The sequence below is a fragment of the Bombyx mori genome, chromosome 20 (genome assembly GCF_030269925.1).
Source record: "Bombyx mori chromosome 20, ASM3026992v2".
In the NCBI taxonomy this organism is placed as follows: Eukaryota; Metazoa; Arthropoda; class Insecta; order Lepidoptera; family Bombycidae; genus Bombyx; species Bombyx mori.
Window position 1 is genome coordinate 6,652,188 of NC_085126.1, and position 26,153 is coordinate 6,678,340.

Below are 26,153 nucleotides of genomic sequence, written 5' to 3' on the forward strand. Positions count from 1 at the left end.
GATGTGAAAGAGGACGGAGTTCTTAGAAACCAAGGTTTAAATAATAGCGTCTATCTTATAGCATAAGTTCGAATCCCGAATTGTAAGAAAACTACCCTTCAAGCACGGGATACATGATTGCTTTGCGGCAGAAATAGCCAAGACCTTTGTATCTTCTCGTAATTACTTCCATATCTTATCATAAATAAGTCGACAGCATAAACCGCATTAAGGCGTACCGTCTCAAGGTCAATGTCATAAAAAACTAACCAGCCAAGTAGCAATTGAATCTCAACTATATCGTCCAATTTATTGATAGATCAAAGGCTTAGTATAGCCCATTAGAACTCGTGGAATCGGATAACCGAGTCGCCGGATAACCGGTCCGGGACCCGGGTAGAAAGTGGGATATCAACTGTGATTTATAAATAGGACGAACGGTCGTTCCAAGCGTTTTGACGGTTATGGTCGGTGATAGAGATCTTTTTGATGACGTCATCATTACAGTGCCAAAGTGAATAGTGGCTAGAATGTAGTAGTCTTTTTTATTATCAGATTATTTATCTACAGATATAATATGAATATTATATGAAGTTGTAAATAAGACAAAATAAGTAAATTATGTACAACATGGCTTTCCAGTTAATGTACATATTGGATACTTATAATTGAAACAGAAAATAAATATTTATTGGTTTTCGGATCTTGAAAGTTAAAACTACTTTTACGGTTTATGGTACTTTACATTTTACATAACGACAACAATAACCACGAGATTAAACCGTAAAACTAATTTTAATTGTGTCTATAACTCGTGAAACTAAAGGTAATGTTATAACTAAAAGTTTTAAAACTTAAAGGGCAAATGTCGTAATCATAACCATTCTTGCTTTCAAGTAAATTAATTTATCAAACATTCGTATAGATCAGCGGTCGGGGAACTTTTTTAATTATTATTCCAAAATATTTTTGTGTAGGTTGATATTATAATTATTACCCCGTGGCGAAGAACAAAAAAAATATATGAAATCGCTTCTTTTTAGCATCTTACATATTATTATAGCCCCTATGATAATTTTGAAAAGAAAACAATAACTAAAAATTTAATTTAAACATCATTTATTCAATTTATCAATGTAATACCTAGTAATACATAACGGTAATAATAGTAATATAGTTATATGTGATATACAGTTGAGGAAAAAAAATCGCCTCCACAGAAAATATAAGTAAATGATAATTTCTTGTTATTTTATAATTCATATGATATTTTTCTTGTATTATTAGACGAAAAAACTAGTTTAAATTTTATATATAGCCCCCCCATAAAAAAAAGCTTTTTTTAATTTAAATGATTTTTTTCGAGTTTGAAATCACGATCCTAAAGAAATTTCACTTCAATATATACTTTTTACACACAAAAGTTTCATTTTTACCCCCCAAAATTTCATTTTATCCCATTTAGGGTAATTTACCCTGGTTCCCCGACCGCTGGTATAAATTGATAAAAAAAATACGTATTTAGAATTCAACTTCATTATTTATCATAAAATTGCTCATAGATTATCGCACAACATATTTTATCGCAGTCAATGTGTGGCGTTTAGCCATCATATAACACAAGATATTTGACAGATGCCTGAATCTCGCTTACGACATTTTCAAGATAAGTATAAATATTCACAAGCTTCGAACAACAGCATTCCATACCCGATCCGGTGGACCAAATGGTAAATGGTCGACGTCGCCCTAAGCACGCCATTACGGATCCTCCCGATCCATTAACAGTGCTTTTAGGTACCTCAAGCACCGGTCACCGAATCCGTCGCTTGCGACGAAGGGCTCGACGAGTAAATTCACCAATAGACACAGCCCACTGAATTTCTCGCCGGATCTTCTCAGTGGGTCACGTTTCCTATCCTATAGTAGATTCTGCGAAGGACTGCTCTTGCTAGGGCCAGTGTTAGCAACACTCCCGGTTTGGTCCCGAATAGGTAGGAAAAAAAACAACAATATTCGGACCGTCGGTCTATCGAGCAATATCACTCGCTCGGTGGAAGATCTTCCCTTTATTGCTAGTAAGCTCAAATTTATATAGCTTGTGTTAGGGTATGAGCACGGCTATTCCACTGCGATGCAGTACTTTGATCCACCGGATAAGACCGTTCTAAGCAGTGATATCGAGGCGCTGCTCGGTATGGGGAGCTCTGTCATTCTGGCGGGCGACCTAAATTGTAAACACATCAGGTAGAACTCACACACCACAACCCCGAATGGTAGGCGGCTTGACGCGTTAGTCGATGATCTCGCCTTCGATATCGTCGCTCCGCTAACCCCGACTCACTACCCGCTAAATATCGCGCATCGCCCGGATATACTCGACATAGCGTTATTAAAAAACGTAACTCTGCGCTTATACTCGATCGAAGTAGTTTCAGAGTTAGATTCAGACCACCGTCCCGTCGTTATGAAGCTCGGTCGCGCTCCCGATTCCGTTCCCGTCACGAGGACTGTGGTGGATTGGCACACGCTGGGCATCAGCCTGGCTGAATCTGATCCACCATCGCTCCCGTTTAACCCGGACTCTATCCCGTCTTCTCAGGATACCGCTGAAGCCATAGACATCTTAACGTCACACATCACCTCGACATTAGATAGGTCATCGAAACAAGTTGTAGCGGAGGACTTCCTTCACCGCTTCAAATTGTCCGACGATATTAGGGAACTCCTTAGAGCTAAGAACGCCTCGATACGCGCTTACGACAGGTATCCTACCGCGGAAAATCGTATTCGAATGCGTGCCCTACAACGCGACGTAAAGTCTCGCATCGCCGAAGTCCGAGATGCCAGATGGTCTGATTTCTTAGAAGGACTCGCGCCCTCCCAAAGGTCTTACTACCGCTTAGCTCGTACTCTCAAATCGGATACGGTAGTAACTATGCCCCCCCTCGTAGGCCCCTCAGGCCGACTCGCGGCGTTCGATGATGACGAAAAAGCAGAGCTGCTGGCCGATACATTGCAAACCCAGTGCACGCCCAGCACTCAATCCGTGGACCCTGTTCATGTAGAATTAGTAGACAGTGAGGTAGAACGCAGAGCCTCCTTGCCACCATCGGATGCGTTACCACCCGTCACCCCGATAGAAGTTAAAGACTTGATCAAAGACCTACGTCCTCGCAAGGCACCTGGTTCCGACGGTATATCTAACCGCGTTATTAAACTTCTACCCGTCCAACTCATCGTGATGTTGGCATCTATTTTCAATGCCGCTATGGCGAACTGTATCTTTCCCGCGGTGTGGAAAGAAGCGGACGTTATCGGCATACATAAACCCGGTAAACCAAAAAATCATCCGACGAGCTACCGCCCGATTAGCCTCCTCATGTCTCTAGGCAAACTGTATGAGCGTCTGCTCTACAAACGCCTCAGAGACTTCGTCTCATCCAAGGGCATTCTCATCGATGAACAATTCGGATTCCGTACAAATCACTCATGCGTTCAACAGGTGCACCGCCTCACGGAGCACATTCTTGTAGGGCTTAATCGACCAAAACCGTTATACACGGGAGCTCTCTTCTTCGACGTCGCAAAAGCGTTCGACAAAGTCTGGCACAATGGTTTGATTTTCAAACTATTCAACATGGGCGTGCCGGATAGTCTCGTGCTCATCATACGGGACTTCTTGTCGAACCGCTCTTTTCGATATCGAGTCGAGGGAACCCGCTCCTCCCCACGACCTCTCACAGCTGGAGTTCCGCAAGGCTCTGTCCTCTCACCCCTACTATTTAGCTTATTCGTCAACGATATTCCCCGGTCGCCGCCGACCCATTTAGCTTTATTCGCCGACGACACGACTGTTTACTATTCTAGTAGAAATAAGTCCCTAATCGCGAAGAAGCTTCAGAGCGCAGCCCTAGCCCTAGGACAGTGGTTCCGAAAATGGCGCATAGACATCAACCCAGCGAAAAGTACTGCGGTGCTATTTCAGAGGGGAAGCTCCACACGGATTTCCTCCCGGATTAGGAGGAGGAATCTCACACCCCCGATTACTCTCTTTAGACAACCCATACCCTGGGCCAGGAAGGTCCTGGGCGTTACCCTGGATGCATCGATGACATTCCGCCCGCATATAAAATCAGTCTGTGACCGTGCCGCGTTTATTCTCGGTAGACTCTACCCCATGATCTGTAAGCGGAGTAAAATGTCCCTTCGGAACAAGGTGACACTTTACAAAACTTGCATAAGGCCCGTCATGACTTACGCGAGTGTGGTGTTCGCTCACGCGGCCCGCACACACATAGACACCCTCCAATCCCTACAATCCCGCTTTTGCAGGTTAGCTGTCGGGGCTCCGTGGTTCGTGAGGAACGTTGACCTACACGACGACTTGGGCCTCGAATCAATTCGGAAATACATGAAGTCAGCGTCGAAACGATACTTCGATAAGGCTATGCGTCATGATAATCGCCTTATCGTTGCCGCCGCTGACTACTCCCCGAATCCTGATCATGCAGGAGCCAGTCACCGTCGACGCCCTAGACACGTCCTTACGGATCCATCAGATCCAATAACCTTTGCATTAGATGCCTTCAGCTGTAATACTAGGGGCAGGCTTAGGGACCCCGGTAACCGTACTCGTCGAACTCGACAAAGAGGTCGACGTGCAACCTAACCCATGCATCAGCCCGCTGAGTTTCTCGCCGGATCTTCTCAGCGGGTCGCGATTCCGATCCGGTAGTAGATTCATTCGCGAAACAATTGCTCTTGAGTTGTTAGGTCTCCTTCGGAGGCGCTCGGGCAGTTGTTAGCAAATCCCACCCCTCTTGGCTGAGCCTTTGCTCGCCCGCCTGTCCTGGTGAAACTGGAAAGGCCTTCGGGCCACCAGTAAACTTTCAATCATAAAAAAAAAAAAAAAAAAAAAAAAAAGTACTTTGATCTTAGTTCAGGAGCGACACAGCCGGTTGTTATTTACGTTGTCGATATCCAGGAGTTCCAGTAACCACTCAACACCAGCTAAGCCGTTATTAGCTCTATTATCTGTGTATGACGTACCATAATCTTTTGTCGCGAAAGCCGCTCGTGACCACGTGCTAAGTGCGTATAGCTTTAGAAGCTTTTGTATCTCTCTGGTTTTGAATACGGTCGTTCTTACACGCAACCTTTTGATATGAGTACACCGCGGCTTATCCTTTAGGCCGCGACGGCGTATTCACTATTCATATGCGTATTCATGACGATACATTGGACCTTAAAATAAAAATCCGTACTAAATGAGAGGTTCACTGGTGGTAGGACCTCTTGTGATTTCGCACTGGTAGGTACCACCACCCTGCCTCTTTCAGCCGTGAAGCAGTAATGCGTTTCGGTTTGAAGAGTGAGGCAGTCGTTGTAGCGTTACTGAGAACTTAGAACTCATATCTCAAGGTGGGGGGCGGTATTTACGTTATAGATGTCTATGGGCTCCGGCTACCACTTCGCACCTAGCGGGCTGTAAGCACGTCCACTTATATATGCAATAAAAAGAAAGAAGATAAAAAATCTCAAGACAATTGCGACACTACATAATTGGAGTAATTTGAAATTCGTTAACTACTTACATAGTCAGGTCATAAATTCTGTCACATGTTTAATGTAAAATAATTTAAACAAGTTTATTCATTATGTAACCATTCATATACCAAAATGAACTTAACAAAACATAGATTCTTATGACACTAAAGTTTATTCAAAATGACCTCCGTGATTTTGAATACAGGCCTTCAATCTGCGCGGCCAGTCGTCTATCGCAGCACGAACGAGGTCCATGTCAATATCGGCGGCTGCCTTAATCAAGGATGTCTTGAGTGACTCCAAATTGCGATGAGGCTTTGAGCACGCCTTTTCCTCCAAGTGTTGCCATATCTTGTAATCTAACGGATTCAAATCTGGACTGGAGGAGGGCCAGTCTTTGTGCCGGATGAAGTCGATTTCACGCGCCGCCAGCCAGTCTTGTGTGCTCTTCGCTCTATGAACTGGCGCCGAATCTTGTTGGAATACCCAGTGCCTGTTATTGAACATGGTATGAGAAACAGGTACCACAAGGTTCGTCAGGACTGTATTTGGATACACAACTGCATTCGTTTTTACACCTTTCTCACAAAAATGTACCTCTGTTAAGCCCCAATAAGAAACTCTCAACCATACCATGAGCGAGGATGGAAAATGACCTCGTTGGACACGCGGAATACGGTTGCTCGCTTCTTCATTACTGTGTGCGTACACCTTATCATTTTTTTTGTTGTAGCTCTCTTCTATGGTAAAAAATTTTTCAGCCGAAAAAAGAATTTCCCGATATTTTTTTCCCGCGTACCGCTTTTTTTTTTTTTTTTTTATTGCCCTTGTGGGCAGACGAGCATACGGCCCACCTGATGGTGAGTGGTTACCGTCGCCCATGGACTTCAGCAATGCCAGGGGCAGAGCCAAGCCGCTGCCTACCGTTAACAAAGCGCGGCATCTCTTCAGTCTCAGGTCCATTAGACGAGCATTCAAACGATTTCCTGTTTTTCTTCGATATGCCCGAAGCCCTAAGTCTTCATTTAACACCCTTTTCACCGTGGTTCTGCTTAACCCCATCTGAAGGGCCAACAGTTTCTGCTTACGTTTGGGATTTCTTTGAATTCGCGCCTTCACAGCTTTTATCACTGCTGGAATCCTAACAGACCGACGGCGACCACTTGTTGACCTGTCATCTACACTAGAGTCTTCATTGTATCGTTTGATGGTACGATAAACGAATCTTTTGGTTATATTCAAATTTTTCAGTATGTTAAAAATTTGAATTGGCGCGTAACCGCAACGATGCAACGCAATAACTGCAACACGGTCTTCTTTAAGCGTCCACTCCATATTTAAAAATGAGTAAAATTCTAAATGTATACTATTTTTATTTTCATGAACAATTCGAAATTCGGGTTCAATAAACCTTTTTGTGGCCAGCATTCTAAAAGAAAAGTTTTTACTGTGTGACAATACTTATGACCTGACTAGGTATATCTAAAAGAGCAAGGTTTAGCTTGAACGAGTGCTTTAAGGCCAAGCGAAAACATTTTGAACTGTCCTTGGCCGATTCAGAGATAATTTCGCATCCTTGTATTCGAGAGCAACTCGAGTCACCCTCGATTCGGAGGCTGGAGAGAGCTCTTGAGGCACACGGTATGAGGTGGCCGGTTTAGGACGATTGACCTTCAAAAGATTTTTTGTTTGATTTTTTAAGCACAGTATTTTGTTGTAAAAATGATCTCTATTTTTAATCGGTAAAGTGTGTGTGTCTGTGAATCATTTACAAGTACATTTAGAAGGTAACGAATTGTGCCCTTGATAATAAGTAGAGCTGTATGCATATATGTATGATGTCAATAAAAATATTTTTTTTTTTTTTATTATTGCTTAGATGGGTGGACGAGCTCAGGTATTTCAGGTAATAGGTTTCAGTGAAAGATTTGTAAAAGAAAGGAATTCCTTTTACAGATTAATTAATCTGTCAAATAAATTTTGCTAATTACCTGTACCAATCACGACCACTCAAGTCAAGAGTTGAGAAGAAGATCTGTACCAATATACTCGTAATAAAATAGTGGAATCCTCCTCGTCGAACCCGTCGCTTGCGACGAAGGGCTCGACGAGCGAATTAACCCCTAGACACAGCCCACTGAGTTTCTCGCCGGATCTTCTCAGTGGGTCGCGTTTCCGATCCGGTGGTAGATTCTGCGAAGCACTGCTCTTGCTAGGGTCAGTGTTAGCAACTCTCCGGTTTGAGCCCCGTGAGCTCACCTACACACGTTAGGGTGAAGCTGAAATAGCCTCTCAAGGTTATCAGCATAGGTAGGAAAAAGAAAAAAAAAGTGGAATCCTGTGTATCTGTAGATGTAAGAAAAGTAATAAAACATTATTTATAAAGGAGAAATACGAAGCTTTTCGCTCGTAAGCTATAAATAAATAATGAGGAACAAATCACATACGGTTAGCTGACCCAAACCAGAATTTCACGTACTGCGGGAACCGGTGACCGACAAACACACTTAAATAAGTTTAAATATCATTAAAAACACTTTTACGTTTTTTTTATTTCTTTTCCGACCTTTCCAACGCTTTCTATGTATGTAGATCGTAGTTACGATTTTTTTTAAATGTCGAGGTTTGAAAATAATGATCATAATCTAAATTTCCAAATTTTTTTAATAAATAAATTCCCGTCTCTTTTTACCTTTTCGGAAATAATATAAAAAACATTCGAGATTAAGCCGTAAAATTAGTTTTAATTTTTTTTAAATCCTAAACATAAACCTATCAGAACAACTATCCTAATAACAACTCTAGTTACTCTCATTTATTCGAGATTTTAAAGGTATACGCTACTAAAATACTATGTACTTTATATAATATATAATGTAGGATTGGTAACAACGGAATACATGAAAAGGGTAAGAAAGGGATGAAGATTTTTTTTTTTTTATTGCTTATATGTGTGGATGGGCTCACAGCCCACCTGGTGTTAAGTGGTTACTGGAGCCCATAGACATCTACAACGTAAATGCGCCACCCACCATGAGATATAAGTTCTAAGATCTCAGTATAGTTACAACGGCTACCCCACCCTTCGAACCGAAACGCATTACTGCTTCACGGCGGAAATAGGCGGGGTGGTGGTACCTACCCGTGCGGACTCCCAAGAGGTCCTACCACCAGTGATTACGCAAATTATAATTTTGGGGGTTTGATTTTTATTACACGATGTTATTCCTTCACCGTGGAAGTCAATCGTGAACATTTGTTGAGTACGTATTTCATTAGAAAAATTGGTACCCGCCTGTGGGATTCGGACACCGGTGCATCGCTACACACGAATGCACCGGACGTCTTATCCTTTAGGCCACGACGACTTAAAATGACAGACAGAATGACAGAGAAAAGGAAAATGGCGAAGACGTTTGAATCATAGACCTATATTTGAATGAGAAAAGCGTAAAAAAGGTGTCAGATATTTTTTTATTATCACTACATAGTGTAAAACAAAGTCGCTTTCTCTGTCCCTATATCTGTCCCTATGTATGCTTAAATCTTTAAAACTACGCAACGGATTTTGAAGCGGTTTTTTTTAATAGATAGAGTGATTGAAGAGGAAGGTTTATAGAGGATAAATCAATAATAAATTACAGTTTCCGAAGCGAAGCGAGAGCGGGTCGCTAGTTCTATTATAATACAGAAGATTTGAGAAAAGGACAATATAGGTGCCAAAAAAGAATAGTCTTATTTTATGTGCCACGGTCCCAATTGAACATTTTTAAACACAACAATATATCGATACGTACACCCTAATGATTCGAGACTTCGAAATCAAATCGTTTCAACTTTATTGACTTTTAAATAGGATTAACTGCTTAGATAATGTTTGATGTTCGGAACATTGAATTTTATGAGCTCACCCGCCCTACTGTGTACCGAAGCCGCCTTTTATATTTTCATATAAATTCTCAAACTGTTTCGAAAAGTTTTCATGTTCAATTGTTTCTATTATGTTGCTTTGTTAAGAAAAACCATGGAAGCCGTTTTGGGGAAGGCTTTGGGGAAGGCTTTTGGGGAAGTCTGCGGTGAGTCGAGACTGAGCTTGAATGCTGCGTGATGAGGCAGTGTAGGTGCGTGCCGTAGGACCAGGAAGCGCGGTGAGTCGGCTGTGATGATACTGTTGAGGCTGCGATGCTGGCTTGCTGTGGGACGACTGTCGATGACTTGCTTTTATCTGCGAGAATGCAGGGATTGCGGTAGCCGAAGTTCTTGATGCGCTGATGATGAATCAGAAGGTTGCGTGCTCACATCACGTCGGGTTCACCAGTTTGGGGAAGGCTTAAACGACAAAGGGAAGATCTTCCACCGAGTGGATGATATTGCTCGGTAGACCGACGGTCCGAATGTTGTTGTTCGGAACTTGTATATATGCGAGCTTATCTTGAAAATGTCGTAAGCGAGATTCAGGCATCTGTCAAATATCTTGCGTTGTATGATGGCTACCGCCACACCGTGTCAAATACTCGTAGCTAAAACGAACAATAAGCCGTTTCGGAACAAAAACTTCTTTGTTCCAACGTTATAAGTGCCAAAATTGCACAAACACCCCGTATATTTGCTGTAAAAGAAACCTGCCTAAAACAAAATCAAACAAACAACACAAAAATTAATCAAGCATTTCATTATTCACGTATTTTTCCCTTTAAATAATTACGAAAAGCGATTATTAAATTTCCTTTTAATGAACTTGCTTATACCTACACTCTTAAGCTTGAGGTTTCATCAATGTAGCGTATATTCAAGTATCTATTTAAGTAATAGTAAAACATTTAAAAAAAAAACGAATCGAATCTCAAAATAAATTTCCAAATTTCGTATTTTTAAGCCGTTAAAATAAATAAAATACTTTCTAAACTAAATAAATTAAACTTATGGCCAGTGGTTACTTACACAGTAATTATTTCAATTACTGTTATTTCCAAAATATAAAACCAGTCCTAGCGATTCTTTTTCCTGCTTGACTTCCCGATATTGGATATTTACAAATGATTTATCACTATCCATTTAAAAAAAAATACATTCACTCTCACTATTTCAGTTGAATCTCTAATACTGTTGATCAAATAACTAAAAATGATTCGGTCATGTAATTCATAATAGAAAATTCGTTTGAAGCTTTTGACAGGAAATTCGCAAGCATTTTTCTGTGTTTTTTTATTCATTTAAAAATTAAATCAGTCAATTCAATACGCTGTTACGAGGCCCCGTGTCTAGTGCGAAGGTCGAAATGTAAAAGATTAACAGTACGTGCCTGGTTTATGAATCCGAGCCGGAAAAGATCCCGTGCCTCCCGGGGGACGACAGTCCGGGATTGTGCCGCTTCCAATAATGTGTGATTACCATAAAACATTGAATTTTAATGACGACATTACGGACAATTTGTGACTGTTGTCTAGAGACAAATACATTATTTTAATGATGATTGCGTTATTAATTATAGCTTTTGCCCGCGACTTCGTCTGCGTGGAATAGTTCACAAATAATGCTTTATTATTTGTGAACAAATTTGGTCAGAATAAAAAACGTTATAATAATATTTTTATTTAGTAATCTGTGGTTATAGTGAGTCAACCTTAACATACAGACATATGCTGTCACGGACTTTTTTTTAGATCGTTTAAAGGGGAACAATTCTATCATACATTATTTTAGCGAAACTTTAACCGTTTCCGCAGCGCACGCAGCGGAAGTTCTCAAGAGGGATTAAAACCCTGATTTTGAAACATTCTTTATTAATGCTCCGCTTGCATTGGTCTTAGCGTGATGTTATATAGCCTATAGCTTTCCTCGATAAATAATAGGCTATCTAACGCTGAAAGAATTTTCCAAGTCGGACTAGTAGTTCCTGAGATTAGGGCGTTCAAACAAACTCTTCAGCTTTATAATATTTATTTAATTAATTATTTTATGTGAGAAGGACAGAGGTTTTTCTTAGACTCTGATATATTTTTAATTGAATTCATGCAGTCATATTCTGTTGTTTTTATATCAAACTCAATAACGTTTTTATGGCCTTTGCATAAAATGCTCGATATCCTCAGTAGGGGTCACAGCCAAACGGCTGCCCATTGCTGAACCAGCCAATTCACTACAACTAGCGCTAATTTCATCAAAAATATGAACAGTATAATAAATTAACAGCGTCAGATCACTTTCAATAATATAACAGTATTTTAACACATTACCTTAGAACACGATCCCAGTAGAAATCAATTAAACCACATACTGACAAACCATTCCATAATTATTTTTATTGCTTAGATGGGTGGACGAGCTCATGGCCCACCTGGTGTTAAGTAGTTACCGGAGCCTATCTATGTAAATGCCGCCACCCACCTTGAGATATGAGTTCTAAGGTCTCACACTTTAAAAAGTACAACGGCTGCCCCGCCCTTTAAATCGAAACGCATTACTGCTTCACGGCAGAAATAGGCAGGGCGGCAGTCCTACCCGTACGGACTCACAAGGCGTCCTACCACAAGTATTTGGCTCACTGCTTCATTCTTGCGGAATGTGAATAATTAGTGTACTCGGCTTTTTAAATGCGGTTGATCATCCGACCGTCAACTGGCTTTGCCAGATTGCGTACAATCTATATATTAATACGTGAAGCAAAAACTTTGTATCCCTTGTTACGAAAATTGCGCGGACGGAGGTGTATGAAATTTTCCACACTTATAGAGAATATAGAGAAGAAGTGCACAATGCTAATATTTTTTTAAATAATGCATAAAATATACATTAAATCAATAAAGAAAACATTACACACACTACATACCATGTATTTGACGCACACACGCATGCATACTGTTTATTGTCAAACTTTTGTTCTTGACGTTTGTTGTCAAATTGAGAATAGATTATATATTTTTCGTCTTTGTTAATATTTTTTTATAGTATAGTCTTGGCGAAATTTGTGATAATAGAAGTATAAAATACAATCATAATAGTGTACAAACTTACAATTCCAATTAAAATTATAGTCGAATTTCGACTACTGCGGGACCTCTATTAATAATAATAAGCCTTTTTATTTCTGGCTTTACAATCTTAGTGGTGGATATAATATTAAATTAAACAACAAATTTGACTCTTATTAGTAAGTTAGCTTAAATTATGTTAGTAATATAATAAGGACGCGTATTAAAATAATTATAAATTAACAAGAAATTCCGGTTTGGGTAAAGGCCTCCTCCAAAAATGCCCATTTTTGTCTGCCTTGTGCTATGAAGTGCCATTTTATGCCAGCTGATCTTTTCAGACCTTCTTCCCAGCGGGCTAAGGGTCTCCCATTCTCTCTCTTGTCTAGTGGTCCTTTCCACTTGGTCACTCGTGTGGTCCACCTTCCGTGAGACATTCTCGCTACGTGTCCAGCTCAAATTCCATTTCAGTTTTAGAGCAAAAGTCACAGCGTTTTTAACTTTAGTGATGTCTCTTATCTTTGTGTGTCTTATTTTATGAATTTTCCTTATGTTTAACATGCTTTGCTCTAAGCCTCTGTCTGTGACATGTATTGATTTTATTCATGACTTGTATAGAGAATTTCCAGGTCTGAATTCCGTAAGTTAAGCTCGGTAGTAAACATGAGTTAGCTTTTGCTTTGAGAGTTATTGTTATTTTTTTATTTGTTTCCCAGGTAAATATATAATAATTTTCTACATATTCTTGGGCTAATAGTTATAGGTCTTATTCGTCTATTAGTCATTATTTTTGTCTTAGTTAAGACATTATTGCGTTTAAGGTACATATAAATACAGAATATCGAATGTATTGAATGTAGTTGTTGAATTTCGATAACGCAAATTAATATAATAGATAATAATAGTATATCGTACAATATACAAAGAAAATATTCACGAATTTTGGCCAGAATAATAATAAAGACTAAGGTACGCACGCTACGCTGAGTGTGGTACGTCTTTTCTCAATAATACATGAGTGTAGTCATTGTTATGGTCTGAGTTCTATTGCAAGGGAATAACGCCCATCGCCCAGTTTGTATAGAATAGAGAATCGCTTGATTTTTTTGTTGTTGTTGAAATACGCAATGATGACCGAAATTATGACAGTAATTCTTTAATCGAAAAGCTGGGAGTCATGTGACAATCTTTTTACTATTTTCCAACTCCGTTTTGCATAATCATCATTGGTGAACCCGTCGCTTGCGACGAAGGGCTCGACGAGCGAATTAACCCATAGATACACTAAGTTTCTCCCCAGATCTTCTCAGTGGGTCGCGTTCCCGATCCGGTGGTAGATTCTGCGAAGCACTGCGCTTTGCTAGGGCCAGTGTTAGCAACACTCCGGCTTGAGCCCCGCGAGCTCACCTACACACGTTAGGGTGAAGCTGAAATAGCCTCTCAAGGCTATCAACATAGGTAGGAAAAAAATCATTAGTCTACAGCTGTCCACTGACGACGTACTCCTCTTCTTATTGACCTTATCATCGTGTCATGTACTTTTCTTCGGTTTTAGACGTAATTAAAATTATGGAATCATTCGCGGCATCGGAAATGGTAAAGTAAGACAGTAATAAAGGTGAGATTAGGCCGTAAAAGTAGCTTTAATCGTGTCGTGCAGTGTTGAATTATAAGAAGTTTATTTTTTTTCTTCCAAGCGGTCTTCCGCTATTGTGCTACGGTCCGTTTTTCTACTTAAACTTCTCCACATTGCCTGGTATACGCCTTTACCACATCCAACCAGCGTTTCTTGGGCCTATATTTATTATAAGAAGCACTCACTGATAGTTAAGTATCTTACGAACATCTCAGTTTTACTCCTAAGAACCAAGAACATAATAATTGTAATTAGAGATTCTTTAACAAAAACCGACTTCAAATATAAAAAAAAGATATTCTAAAACAAATTAATATACACTAAAAACAATAAACATTGAAATCGGTTGGCGTGATATTGAGTTATTCATCTATTATTGTCGCGCACGTACTTAATGCAAATTTAAGACTTGTATGGTTTTCTCATGGATACCATTATCAGAACTGGACTGGACTGGAACCACACTGGAAGCGCCAGCTTTCTAATAAAAAAAAGAATCATCAAAATCGATTCACCCAGTCAAAAGTTATTAGGTAACAAACATAAAAAAAAGACACAGTCGTCTTGAGAACCTCCTCATTTTTTGAAGTCGGTTAAAAATAGTGACCCTTGATGATGATCCTAGATTAGATTATGTCCAATGGTTTCATTTATTTCTTTTCTTCAAACTACACGACTGTCATCAAACCCATTACGGCAATAGAGATATCAAATAGCAGTTAACTTTGTCTACACAACTTAAAAAAACCGTTCACAGTTTATAAACTATAAAATGATTCAAAGCTAAATAGCATTTAATGAATAAATTATATTAAGCTTGTTATTTAAACGAACCATCTGCACCAGACACACGCTTATGAACGAAGTTTGAATTATTCTGTGAGCATATAATATATTCAGTGAGCATATTCTTCACTGCTATAATAGTATCCATACTGTTATTATGACTGTGATAGTGTGTGTGTTTGTTTGTTCTTTATTCGCGTCGAAACGAAGCGATAGAATTTTTTTTTTAAATATTGTAGCATAAAAACGTAAGCTATTACTTATTCCGAAAAAAAAAACTTATTCTTACGGGTAACAAACTTTTTTTTTATGGCTTATATGGTCCACCCACCTTATGGACCTTAGAACTTATATCTCAAGGTGGGTGGCGCATTTACCAGATGTCTATGGGCTCCAGTAACCACTTAATACCAGGTGGGCTGTGAACTCGTCCACCTATCCAAGCAATAAAATTTTAAAATAAATTGCGAATCATAATTTTGTCTTAACATAATTCGATTGGTTGTACCACAAAAAAAAAATCGGACACAATTTTCATTTCCCAAATAACTTTATTCGTATTATTCAATCTCAATCGACTTCTTCAGCCAATCTACCGGCAAATTGCCGAAATCGCGTCTACAAATCACCGAGCTCTTTCGACAAAAGGCGTACATTACACACCAATAATTATTCCATCGAAGTACGACAAGTAATCGAATTATATAAGCCATGTAAACGTTCACAGGAAAGGCTAGATTTAAGTGATTCGAAAACATTCAAAAAAAAACAAGACCACGCTATATTAAACATTAATAAAAACAAAACCTTAACTGTCCTCTTCACACTTGGGCAGACTTTTCATGATGCGCATGCAGTGTGACGTCACGCCGCGCGCTTATTCACAAACACTACATAAGTGCAACGTGTGAATGTGTTGAACACGAGCTACATGGTAGGCGGAGTGAGGGGTGTAAGGTTTTTTTCGTTACGGAATTTCATGATTACAGTAAGCCGCGCTCAAGGCCCGCGATAAAATCTATGCAATAGCTTAAAAATTACTAAAACAACTTTAAGGTTTATTTTACGGTTATTCTTTAAACCGTAAAAGTGGTTTTAATTGCGTCTACGACACGCGTGACCCGAGGTTACTATGACGTTGTTCGTCTTATTATCACATCGCTTTTAATACATAAATTCTTATCTAAATTGTTTATTTCTTAAAAAAAAACAACGAATGTAATGTGATATTTGTATCCTTATCGTATTTTAAAATTTAAATTTTAGAGAAAAAGCTTATAAAGATCATATCGCAAAGGCTTAGATATTTGATTAAAGCGCTTAACACGCGACATTTTATCTTTGCAATTAAAAGTCTTATAATAAAAATTAAAAATTATTTGGTATTAGCATCAACGATTCAATGTTCTTGATTGAACTTCAAATCGATTTCAGTAACATTGTAAAAATCGTAAAACACGTATTTTTAAATCATAGAACCAAAAACGGATGAAGTAAAAGAAAATCGAAACGAAGATCCTGAAAATTTTATGGAAGGCAGCGGCTTGGCTCTGCCCCTGGCATTGCTGACGTCCATGAGCGATGGTGATAACTTATGGGCCGTATGCTCGTCTGTCTACAAAGGCAATAAAATAAATAAAAAAACCCTATCTATGGCACGTTGCAATGGTTATGCTACTGAAGATATAATCCAAGGGAAGTTGATATCAGGCAGGCAAGTTTTTTTGCGTATTATTTTTTTAATGAAACAATATGGAAAGTGAGAGATAAATAATTTGAAACATATACAAATTTAGGTTAGACAAAACCATATATATAATATATATACCTATACATACTATACTTTATTAAAAGTTAGCTTTTAAAACATTATAAAATGCCACCATAGAATAATCAGTCTTCAATTTCTGAACGTCAAAGTGTCAGCGAGCGACGTCCGCCATGACACCAATTCTCTTTCAAATGTAGCCGCCAAGAGCAACGCGTCAATTTTATATTTCTCTGATATTAAAGTCTTTAACTTATAGTAAGAAGGTTCAATAAATATCTCAAAACAATAAAAACAGTCCACGCTCAATTACTACAACGCAACAATTAGGAATAATTATTTATTTCGTATAATCTACGGTTACAAACAAAAAGCCGTATTCATAGACGGTTTGGTAACGCAAAATCACTCGCAACTTAACTTGAGATACATAGCTTTAAACATGACTGCGGCGATGTGGGTCTCCGAGAATTCCAAGTTAATTCTTCTCGATAGTTCTCTCTGATATTCACCAGGCGGTTATTTAATAAGTAGTAGAGAGTAAAGACAGTCGAACGAAGCTTAGTCGACTAAGCTTTTCAATTGTGGAGTCGGACAGCGAGATAATCGTGGGCTCGATGTCAGACTCAAAGCAAATCTCAGTTGTTTGGGTATTTATCGGTTTTATTTATAGTATGTATGTATAGTATGTAACTAAACTTGAGATCTTAGAACTTATAGTGTGTGTAGTTAACTCTTGTTTTCATGTTATTCTCAAATACTAGAGGTCCCGCAGTAGTCGAAATTCGACTATAATTGGAATTGTAAGTTTGTTACACTATTATGATTGTATTTTATACTTCTATAATCACAAATTTCGCAAAGGCTACACTATAAAAAAATATTAATAAAGACAAACAATATTTAATCTATTCTCAATTTGACCACAGACGTCAAGAACAAAAGTTTGACAATAAATAGTATGCATGCGTGTGTGCATCAAATACATGGTATGTAGTGTGTGTAATGTTTTATTTATTGATTTAATGTATCTTTTATGCATTATTTAAAAAATATATTAGCATTGTGCACTTCTTCTTTATATTCTCTATAAGTGTGGAAATTTTCATACTCCTCCGTCCGCTCAATTTTCGTAAAAAGGGATACAAAGTTTTTGCTTCACGTATTAATATATAGAAACTTTTTTGGTCGTACTGTTAACATTTAAATTTAGCCTATTTTTCCGCTGTTTGTAAAATTGCTGTAACATGTCATAGTAATTTATAAGAGATTGCTGTACATGCCTGTAACTGACTTACATACCAGTACTTAATTTTGTACATGTTAATTTTAAGCTTGAATGTTTTGTGTGTATTGCTTTTGGTGTGTCTAAATAAATAAATAAATAAATAAGGTAGGTGGCGTATTTACGTTGTGGATGTCTATGAGTTCCAGTAAACACTTAACACCAGGTGGGCTGTGAGCTAGTCCCCTCACCTAAGCAATTAAAAAAAGTATCTGTACGAGTATATCAACATTGCGTATCATATAGCGTATTCATATACTAGATATATACTAGCTATTTATATACCAGTTCTATGTACTAGGTATTTATTTACATCCACCAAAGCGATAAGCTAGTATAACCAACCGAGATATATTTTTTTAGTTGAACTAGACTTGGGTATTTCGGAATACAAACTACTTAGTCGATCTGAAGGTTGAAATAAAAGCCGAATCAAGTCATTATCGATTATCGAATCTCCAAATGGGCAATCGGAGAGCCTTGGCTTTTCGTTAGCATCATTCCAAATATGACTGTATATTATTTGCTTGTAGTTAAAGTTTAATTATTCTTTATTTAAGGATGTTTTTAAGTGAAACTTCTTTAGGCGCATGAGGGTAAAATTTTTACAGAACGTCACGCAGGTATGCAACGGAAGTGACATCAAACTACTATTGAAATTAAGTACTTGTCAAATGTCAGTAGTAGTAGTTGTTGTATTTTTCCAACTGGAAAGGCAAATGTATCATACCATACAGCCTAATATTTTATAATTTTTTTGTGAAAAATGTTAATAGGAAATGAAATGAAAAGAATTTGGAACATCAATCAAATAGCATGAAATTAAATTAGTCAATTCAATTGGCAAAATATTAGTCATTTACAATTTAGAAATCTAAACATAATGTGACTCTCAACACTGAGGTTTGAGATTGACATTTGACAGACTTTTGGCGGGAACATATCTTCCTTTTTCCCTTCCTCGAAGTCTCGGAAATCTAAAGTTTTAGATTTGTATAAATATAAGCAAGACTCATAAATTAGTTCGCCAGAAATGTTTCACTTCTGACATGTGTACTTTGTACGCACGCATATTTTTTATTATACTAGACGGGTAAGCTTGATGTTAAGTTGTCGTTGGATATGTGAGTGTCGTCACTTTGGAGACGAGGGGTGATTTTTTTTTCTTTTTTAAATTTATTGCTTAGAGGTTTACAGCAGAAATAAGAAGGGTGGTCGTACCTACGCGTGCGATAAGACATCTAATTACCCAAATTATAGTTTTTGCTGGTTTGATTTTTATTACACGGTATTATTCCTTCACCGTGTTCATCAACTCTCCAATAATAAAGTATCTGAAGCTTTTGCAGTTATCTTATAATAATAATACTGTTTATAAAATCAAAAGACGAGGGTTATGTAAACACTACTAAATCATATTTTAAGATCCTATTCGTAAAATGCACGAATAAAAAAAAACAATTTTAAAATTCAAACAAAGGGCCGTACGCAATTTTAATCATTTACGCTACGTACTGAATGAGGTTGGGTGGTTTGCACATTCGTAGCGCGTCGTAGATTAGCTACGAGAAGCCTACGCACCGTAGCACAGCTACAGAACACGTAACCGAATATTTTTGTTATCTATATATTAATACGTGAAGCAAAAACTTTGTATCCGTTTTTACGAAAATTGCGCGGACGGAGGAGTATGAAATTTTCCACACTTATAGAGAATGTAGAGAAGAAGTGCACAATGCTAATATTTTTTTTAAATAATGCATAAAAGATAGATTAAATCAATAAAGAAAACATTACACACACTACATACCATGTATTTGACGCACAACACGCATGCATACTATTTATTGTCAAACTTTTGTTCTTGACGTCTGTTGTCAAATTGTTAATATTTTTTATAGTGTAAGTGTAGTCTTGGCAAAATTTGTGATTATAGAAGTATAAAATAAATTCATAATAGTGTACAAACTTACAATTCCAATTAATTATAGTCGAATTTCACTACTGCGGGACCTCTAGTATGATTAGTTACGTGAATGTGCTTATTTTATTACACGTGGATTTTTAATGAGTATAAATATATTAGTTACATAAAACTGATCAGTTAGCGTAATATACAATCTACCAACACCTTAGTCGTCCGTGGCAACGAAAACTGTAAAGGAGAAATAATATTCGGAATATACATCGGAAATAATATTATAACAAAAAAAACGCGAGATTAAGCCGTAGTAGTAGTAGTAGTAGTAACTGCAGCAGTAGTAGCTGTAAAGTAGTTTTGGTTACGTCTAGTCTACCACGACTCGGAGAAACTGAGAGAATACTAAAGTCGTAGATCTTAGATCTTTTTTTTTTGCTTAGATGGGTGGACGAGCTCACAGACCAACCTGGTATTAAGTGGTTACTGGAGCCCATAGACATCTACGATGTAAATGCGCCACCCACCTTGAGGTATAAGTTCTAAGGTCTCTCTCTAAGGTCTCAGTATAGTTACGATCGATCGACGTTATAGTCAGATTGTTGATCATCCTGTCGATTGAAATGATGCGATCATATTCTGAACAGTTCTACTAATGTAGTAATGTAGTGATGTAGTGTACGTGAGGTATTCTCGACTTGTACGGGTAGATACAACTTGCTGACTATTTCTGTTGCGACGTGGACCTGTGTGCCGTTTTCATGATGGAAAATTCTAGATCGAGATTTCAATCTGAAATTAAGGCTATTCTTAATTATTCAGTATTGTTTTATATTTATTACTAGCGGACCGCTCCGGCTCCGCTCGGGTCTTTAACAAAAATTTCAACGATATTTGACGTTGTTTTATTTTTAAATAAAAGAACAGTTATTGCGGCATAACTACGAGTATAATAGTTAGACATATCGACACCTCCTACGTATATTATCGTAACCAACAAATTTACGAAAATGACATTTTTAGATTTTCAAATACTTTATAACATCGTTTATCGTTTCATCTAATAAAAAATTTTTTATTTGCAATAGAACCAAAGATATTGAGAGTGCATATTGTCGTATGTTCATATTTACCGTAGTAATATATCGTATAGTGCAGTTAATGTGCTGTACGCGGGAGACGAGGGATCTTTAGCCGCGCGAAGGAATGGTAAGTAGTAGTAACGATTGAATACGCTGGAGAGGAGCACCAGCGCAGCTAATATCACATTTTAAAAAAATGTACTGATTTATATTATTTAATGGACAGTAAGTATAAGATTAACTATCAACTATGTCATCTAGGTCAAAACGAATGATTGATGCAGTAATGAAACCGGTAAAACAATGTGATAATTTGATTGGCAAAAACCGGTAAACGCTAATAATTCAACTTATAGTGATGATGTGTGTACATCCAACCCTTTTGTGGAGAACGCTACGAGAGTACAAGGTAATTTATATGTTATACAATATGAATAATGATTTTATGATTTATTTAAAATATAATAATATGAAATAGTATAATACCCACAGTAAAATATCGTAAGTATATATATACTATACTATACGTTGAATTTAGATCCTTCTCCAATATCGTAAGTAAATACTTACGATAGTTTACTATTGAAAAAAATATAAATGAGTCCCGTATCTGTTCTTACGATATTTTACGTTGGAATTTCCTATACTTTTTTTATCCTATGTCACACTTAAGATATTGTACTTCGATATGAAGCATAACTTACTATAGTATTCTTTTCAAAAAATCTCAATAAAAAGATATTTTAGTTTTTCTTTTACACAGTTACCGCCCCTTTTTGACGCAGATATTGATGAGATAAACCAATAGATGGATTTGTCCTATTTTGGGTCCTATGTGTCATATGAACTGTAGACTAAAATGGTCAACGAAAATGAGTGATGATGAAAGAATATTGATTTTCAATAAGCTTTAAGATTTAGGAAACCGTGAAAAGCAGTAAGCCTTTATTGAAAACTTGGTTGTCAAACAAAAAACTAAGGATTTTCACTGATATGGAGTCTAGGCGTAGGTTTACTTTGATATATAGATTCCCAAGGGCTGTTTTAGACGACCAGGAAAACTATTTAACTGTGTACAAGAAGATGTTTCTAAACACATTTCCATTAAGTAAACAATTTGTCTATAAGTCTTTAGAAAATAAAGGTAAGTAAGGTAAGTGGCTTGATAGAAGCGGATCTGCGAGGGCCTCATACAAATCATCGCAAAGTAATAACTAGGGATGTTATCAGAAGTATATGCGATCACATAAAATCTCTTCAGCCTGTAGAGTCTCATTACTCTCGCCAAGGAAGTAGTAAAATTTACCTAGACGGAGATCTTAAGTTCCATCGCTTGTTTGAGTTGTATAATAAGTGATTTAATACACTAACATACTCTCCAAAAGCTAGTTCTGAACGGCAATATCGCGACATCGTTAAAATCGACTTTAAGATTAATTTTTATATGCCAAAGAAATACCGATGTGACAAGTGTCATATCTATAAGAATATATCTAGTCTGACACTATATGAAGCACATTATATGAAGCACATATGAAAAATAAAGAGATAGCTCGCCAAAAAAGTCAACCGATAAAGAACTGGCCAAAGTATCAGATGGTAAACTATTAGTCGCCACTTTCGACTTTCAAAAGTTCTTACTGCTCCAAATGATACTATAAGTATCCTTTATTATAAAAGAAAGGTTTAAATGTTTAATTTTACAGTTTTTAATGTGGCTGAACAGGAATGTGCTTGTTTTATGAGGCATGAAGTCCAAGGGAATCGCGAGGCAAACGAAGTGGCTAGTTGTTTGTATGAGTACATCTCCAAACGTAAGGATCAAGGTACAAGCAAGCTTCGGTTGCTGCTTTTATTTTTAAAGTGACAATACATCATTGTTTTTTAGAAGTTGGTCATAACCAAAATTAAGGCGATAGCGTTCACACCTTTATAGAAAAATGTGCCAAGAATATATTTGCTTATACACCATTTGAGTGTTTTTGTTTAGTACACTGGGCTAAGCAAAAAAGAAAGCCTTATATTGTAGAAGAATTACAATACACCGATTTTTTTAATTACAAAACGTTTTTAAAGGGCAATGGGGTTAAAAGTAATAATGGAGAAAAAGTTCAATGGAATAAAATAAGAGAGGTGTTTAAAACCTGAAGATCCTTATAAATTATTATATAAATATGATTTACCTGCCGAAGACTACCATAATTTATGTATAAAAGCGTCTACCAGGAGACAATGTGTAATCGATATTGATGTACTGTATGCCAATAGGCTGCCGATGATACCTCAGGTAAAAAAAGATGGTTTAATGAGCATGTGCAAATCTCAAATCATACCCAGCGCTCATTATGATTTTGTCCAAATCCTACCAGATACTGGTAACGACAGTTTTCCGGATTTAGATACAGACTAATTTTGTAAAGTATAGTATTAATGTAAAATTTTTTTAATATTACATAGTTTTTAATAATTTAAGTTTATTTTTTGTACTGAAAATTTGAATCTATGTGATTTTAGAGACTGCACAATACTGATTGAATTTTTTACGAATATTCAAGTAATGAATAAATATTTTTATTTTCTTAGAGGGAATGTTTATTTGGACTGTTTTGATTACAAAATACATTATATTTCAGTATAATGGAAGATAATTATTTTATTTTAATTATTCCCCTTAATAACACTTATGCTATGAACGTCTTTGTTCCATTGTATATTATGGTAACTGTAACCCAAGACACATTATTATTTGATTAGTTCCAATGTAAGTTATCGTACGTGTAACATACCCTACTTAATCCTACATATATATCAACGTAAAGTATAGTAAGTACTTCATACAACGAAATACCATTGATATTTACCGTAGTAGAAAACCGTATGTGACTTTTAAGAAATTCTAGCAAAAAATTCAAAAAACCTTTTTAGTAGTAATATTCCGTTCCTAAAAATATATCTGTATGCCAATTTTGATTCTTAAATGAGCTGATTTGACTTCACTATCATCAAAAATCTGCTTGCATAACTTTGAATTGCGATACTGTAAAGTTGATAAAATTGAGTTACGATATTATACGTAGGAGGTGTCGATATGCTGTCGCGACATTTTTTGTAAATAATAATGTGTTCTACAAAGTAGTAGTACATTTTTTTATTCTATCATCAATAGTTTTCGCAGGGCACGCGATGTACAGAATATTTTAGGTATTTTTTTACACCTTGGGTTAACATTATTGGAGTTTTAGTAAGGATCACTATTTTTTTCAAAAAAGGTTATAGCCTATGTCACTCAAAAATAGTGCAGCTTCCAAACAGTGAAAGAATTTTTCAAATCGGTTCAATAGTTTCGAAGTCTATTCAATACAAACAAACAAACAAATCTTTCCTCGTTATAATATTATAGTATAGATAAGAGTATTTGCTGTGCCTAGGTTCCGGTAACTGCTTGGCGTCAGATGGGCAGCTTATTCGTTTGCACATCGCGCAAAAAAAATATTGTTTTTAATTGCTTTTATGAAAATTCCATTATTTTTTCAAATCACTTACGAAGTAATCTGCGAACAAAAGTATATTATTTATTATACTAAATCGCCTAATTATCTGAAAAAAGTTTAACATACAAGTATAAGCTGTGTATCATATATTTAACTTAGCTATAATCGCCAAAAGGTTACGAACGAAAAGTTTCCCGGCAAAAGTTTGGACGGTTTTTCTCGCAATTTACTGAAGGCCTCTCTCTTAAAAACGGCTGGGACTGTTTTTGTACTGTAATTTGAGCTCCGTATCCTCGCGTCGTTTCCTCACTGCTGAAGGGTCGTGACTATCATATTTTGACACAATTGTACTTCTTGTAATGTCCCTCCAGCATCCCTGATCATTGGCTACTTGAAGGACTTCGTGGAATGGGATATTTTTATAGCTTAGATGGGTAGACGAGCTCACAGCCCACCTGGTGTTAAGTGGTTACTGGAGCCCATAGACATCTACAACGTAAGTGCGCCACCCACCTTGAGACATAAGTTCTAAGGTCTCAGGTATAGCTACAACGGCTGCCCCACCCTTCAAACCGAAACGCATTACGCTTCACGGCAGAAATAGGCAAGGTGGTGGTCATTGGTCAAAGCTACATATGTGTCACATTGTTGGTGCTTTGATATAATAAGCCTTTGCACAGATTTACACCAAAATACAGATTAAAAATTAATAATAATTTTCTCTTTGTTTCAGATGACAATCAAGCTGTAAAAAATAATTAAAAATCCGGCTTAAAGCAAACGAAATACGCAACAAACGTATTGTTTTTATTTTTTTGTAAATAAATAAAACAATATTATCAAATCGTCGATTCGAATCTAATTTAAAAATAAATTCATTTACGTCATCATTAACTAAATGATACAGATAATAAATATTCACTAGTGATTGGGGTTCATCAAAACGGTTTTTTTTTTATATCGACTAGTGTAATAGTAGTAATTATTCGGAATTCAAAATGAGTATCGATTCGACATCGTCGTTGAAACGTTTCAATTTAGAACGCGCGACGAACTTTATGCGGCAGTTCCGGGACCCGGATTCGCGGGAGCTAAAGAAACTGTCGGCCAACCAGTTCATGGAGGTTTGGAGCCATTACGATAAAGACGGTAAGTTCACATTTGAACGGTCGTTTGTTCTATTGTCGTCTTATGTGAGAACGGTCAATTCGTTCTTTTTGTGTTTTTGATCTGTCTATGGACGTCAAAAAATGTACTGCCGTGCCGCCGGTCACGCACGCCCTCGTTCCATTTCTTTTCGAATTATTTTCAAATCTCTGTCTTAGTCTGTGTCTATGTCTAGTCATTGTAGGTCTTATGTCCTGTCAAAGAGGTTGCACGCCACGAAAATGTCGTTAAATAAAAAATATTGGAAAAAATGGCAACGGAAAAACCATAAATTAGTGAGGATTTTTAGCGGGAACGCGAGGAGCGAAGTTGTTGTGAATTGTTTTATTTTGTCTATTTAGTGTTTTTTCAGGTTTAAATGTATAATAACGGTGGTTTATTAACTGTTTAATATCTGTGAAAGTGCACAAATATGGGGAAATGTAATAAAGCCGCTGAACGTAGCTTCTCGGGAACCTTTAAAATATCCATTGAAAAAGGATTTTTCTTCAGTGTCATGGAGTGAAATCTGTCATGGAGT

General features: G+C 37.1%; 1 protein-coding gene across 4 annotated transcripts in view; it reads left to right on the top strand.

The window, feature by feature from the left end:
• The window catches only part of LOC101739587 (calbindin-32), a 198,297-nt gene that overhangs the window by 15,210 nt on the left and 156,934 nt on the right, over positions 1-26,153 (top strand). For all 4 annotated transcript variants that reach the window (XM_038018143.2, XM_038018144.2, XM_012689715.4 and 1 more), the window contains exon 2: positions 25,200-25,615. In XM_038018143.2, the coding sequence (XP_037874071.1) occupies positions 25,465-25,615 (151 nt within the window). In that variant the 5' untranslated portion in view covers positions 25,200-25,464. The remainder of the gene's footprint in view (positions 1-25,199; positions 25,616-26,153) is intronic.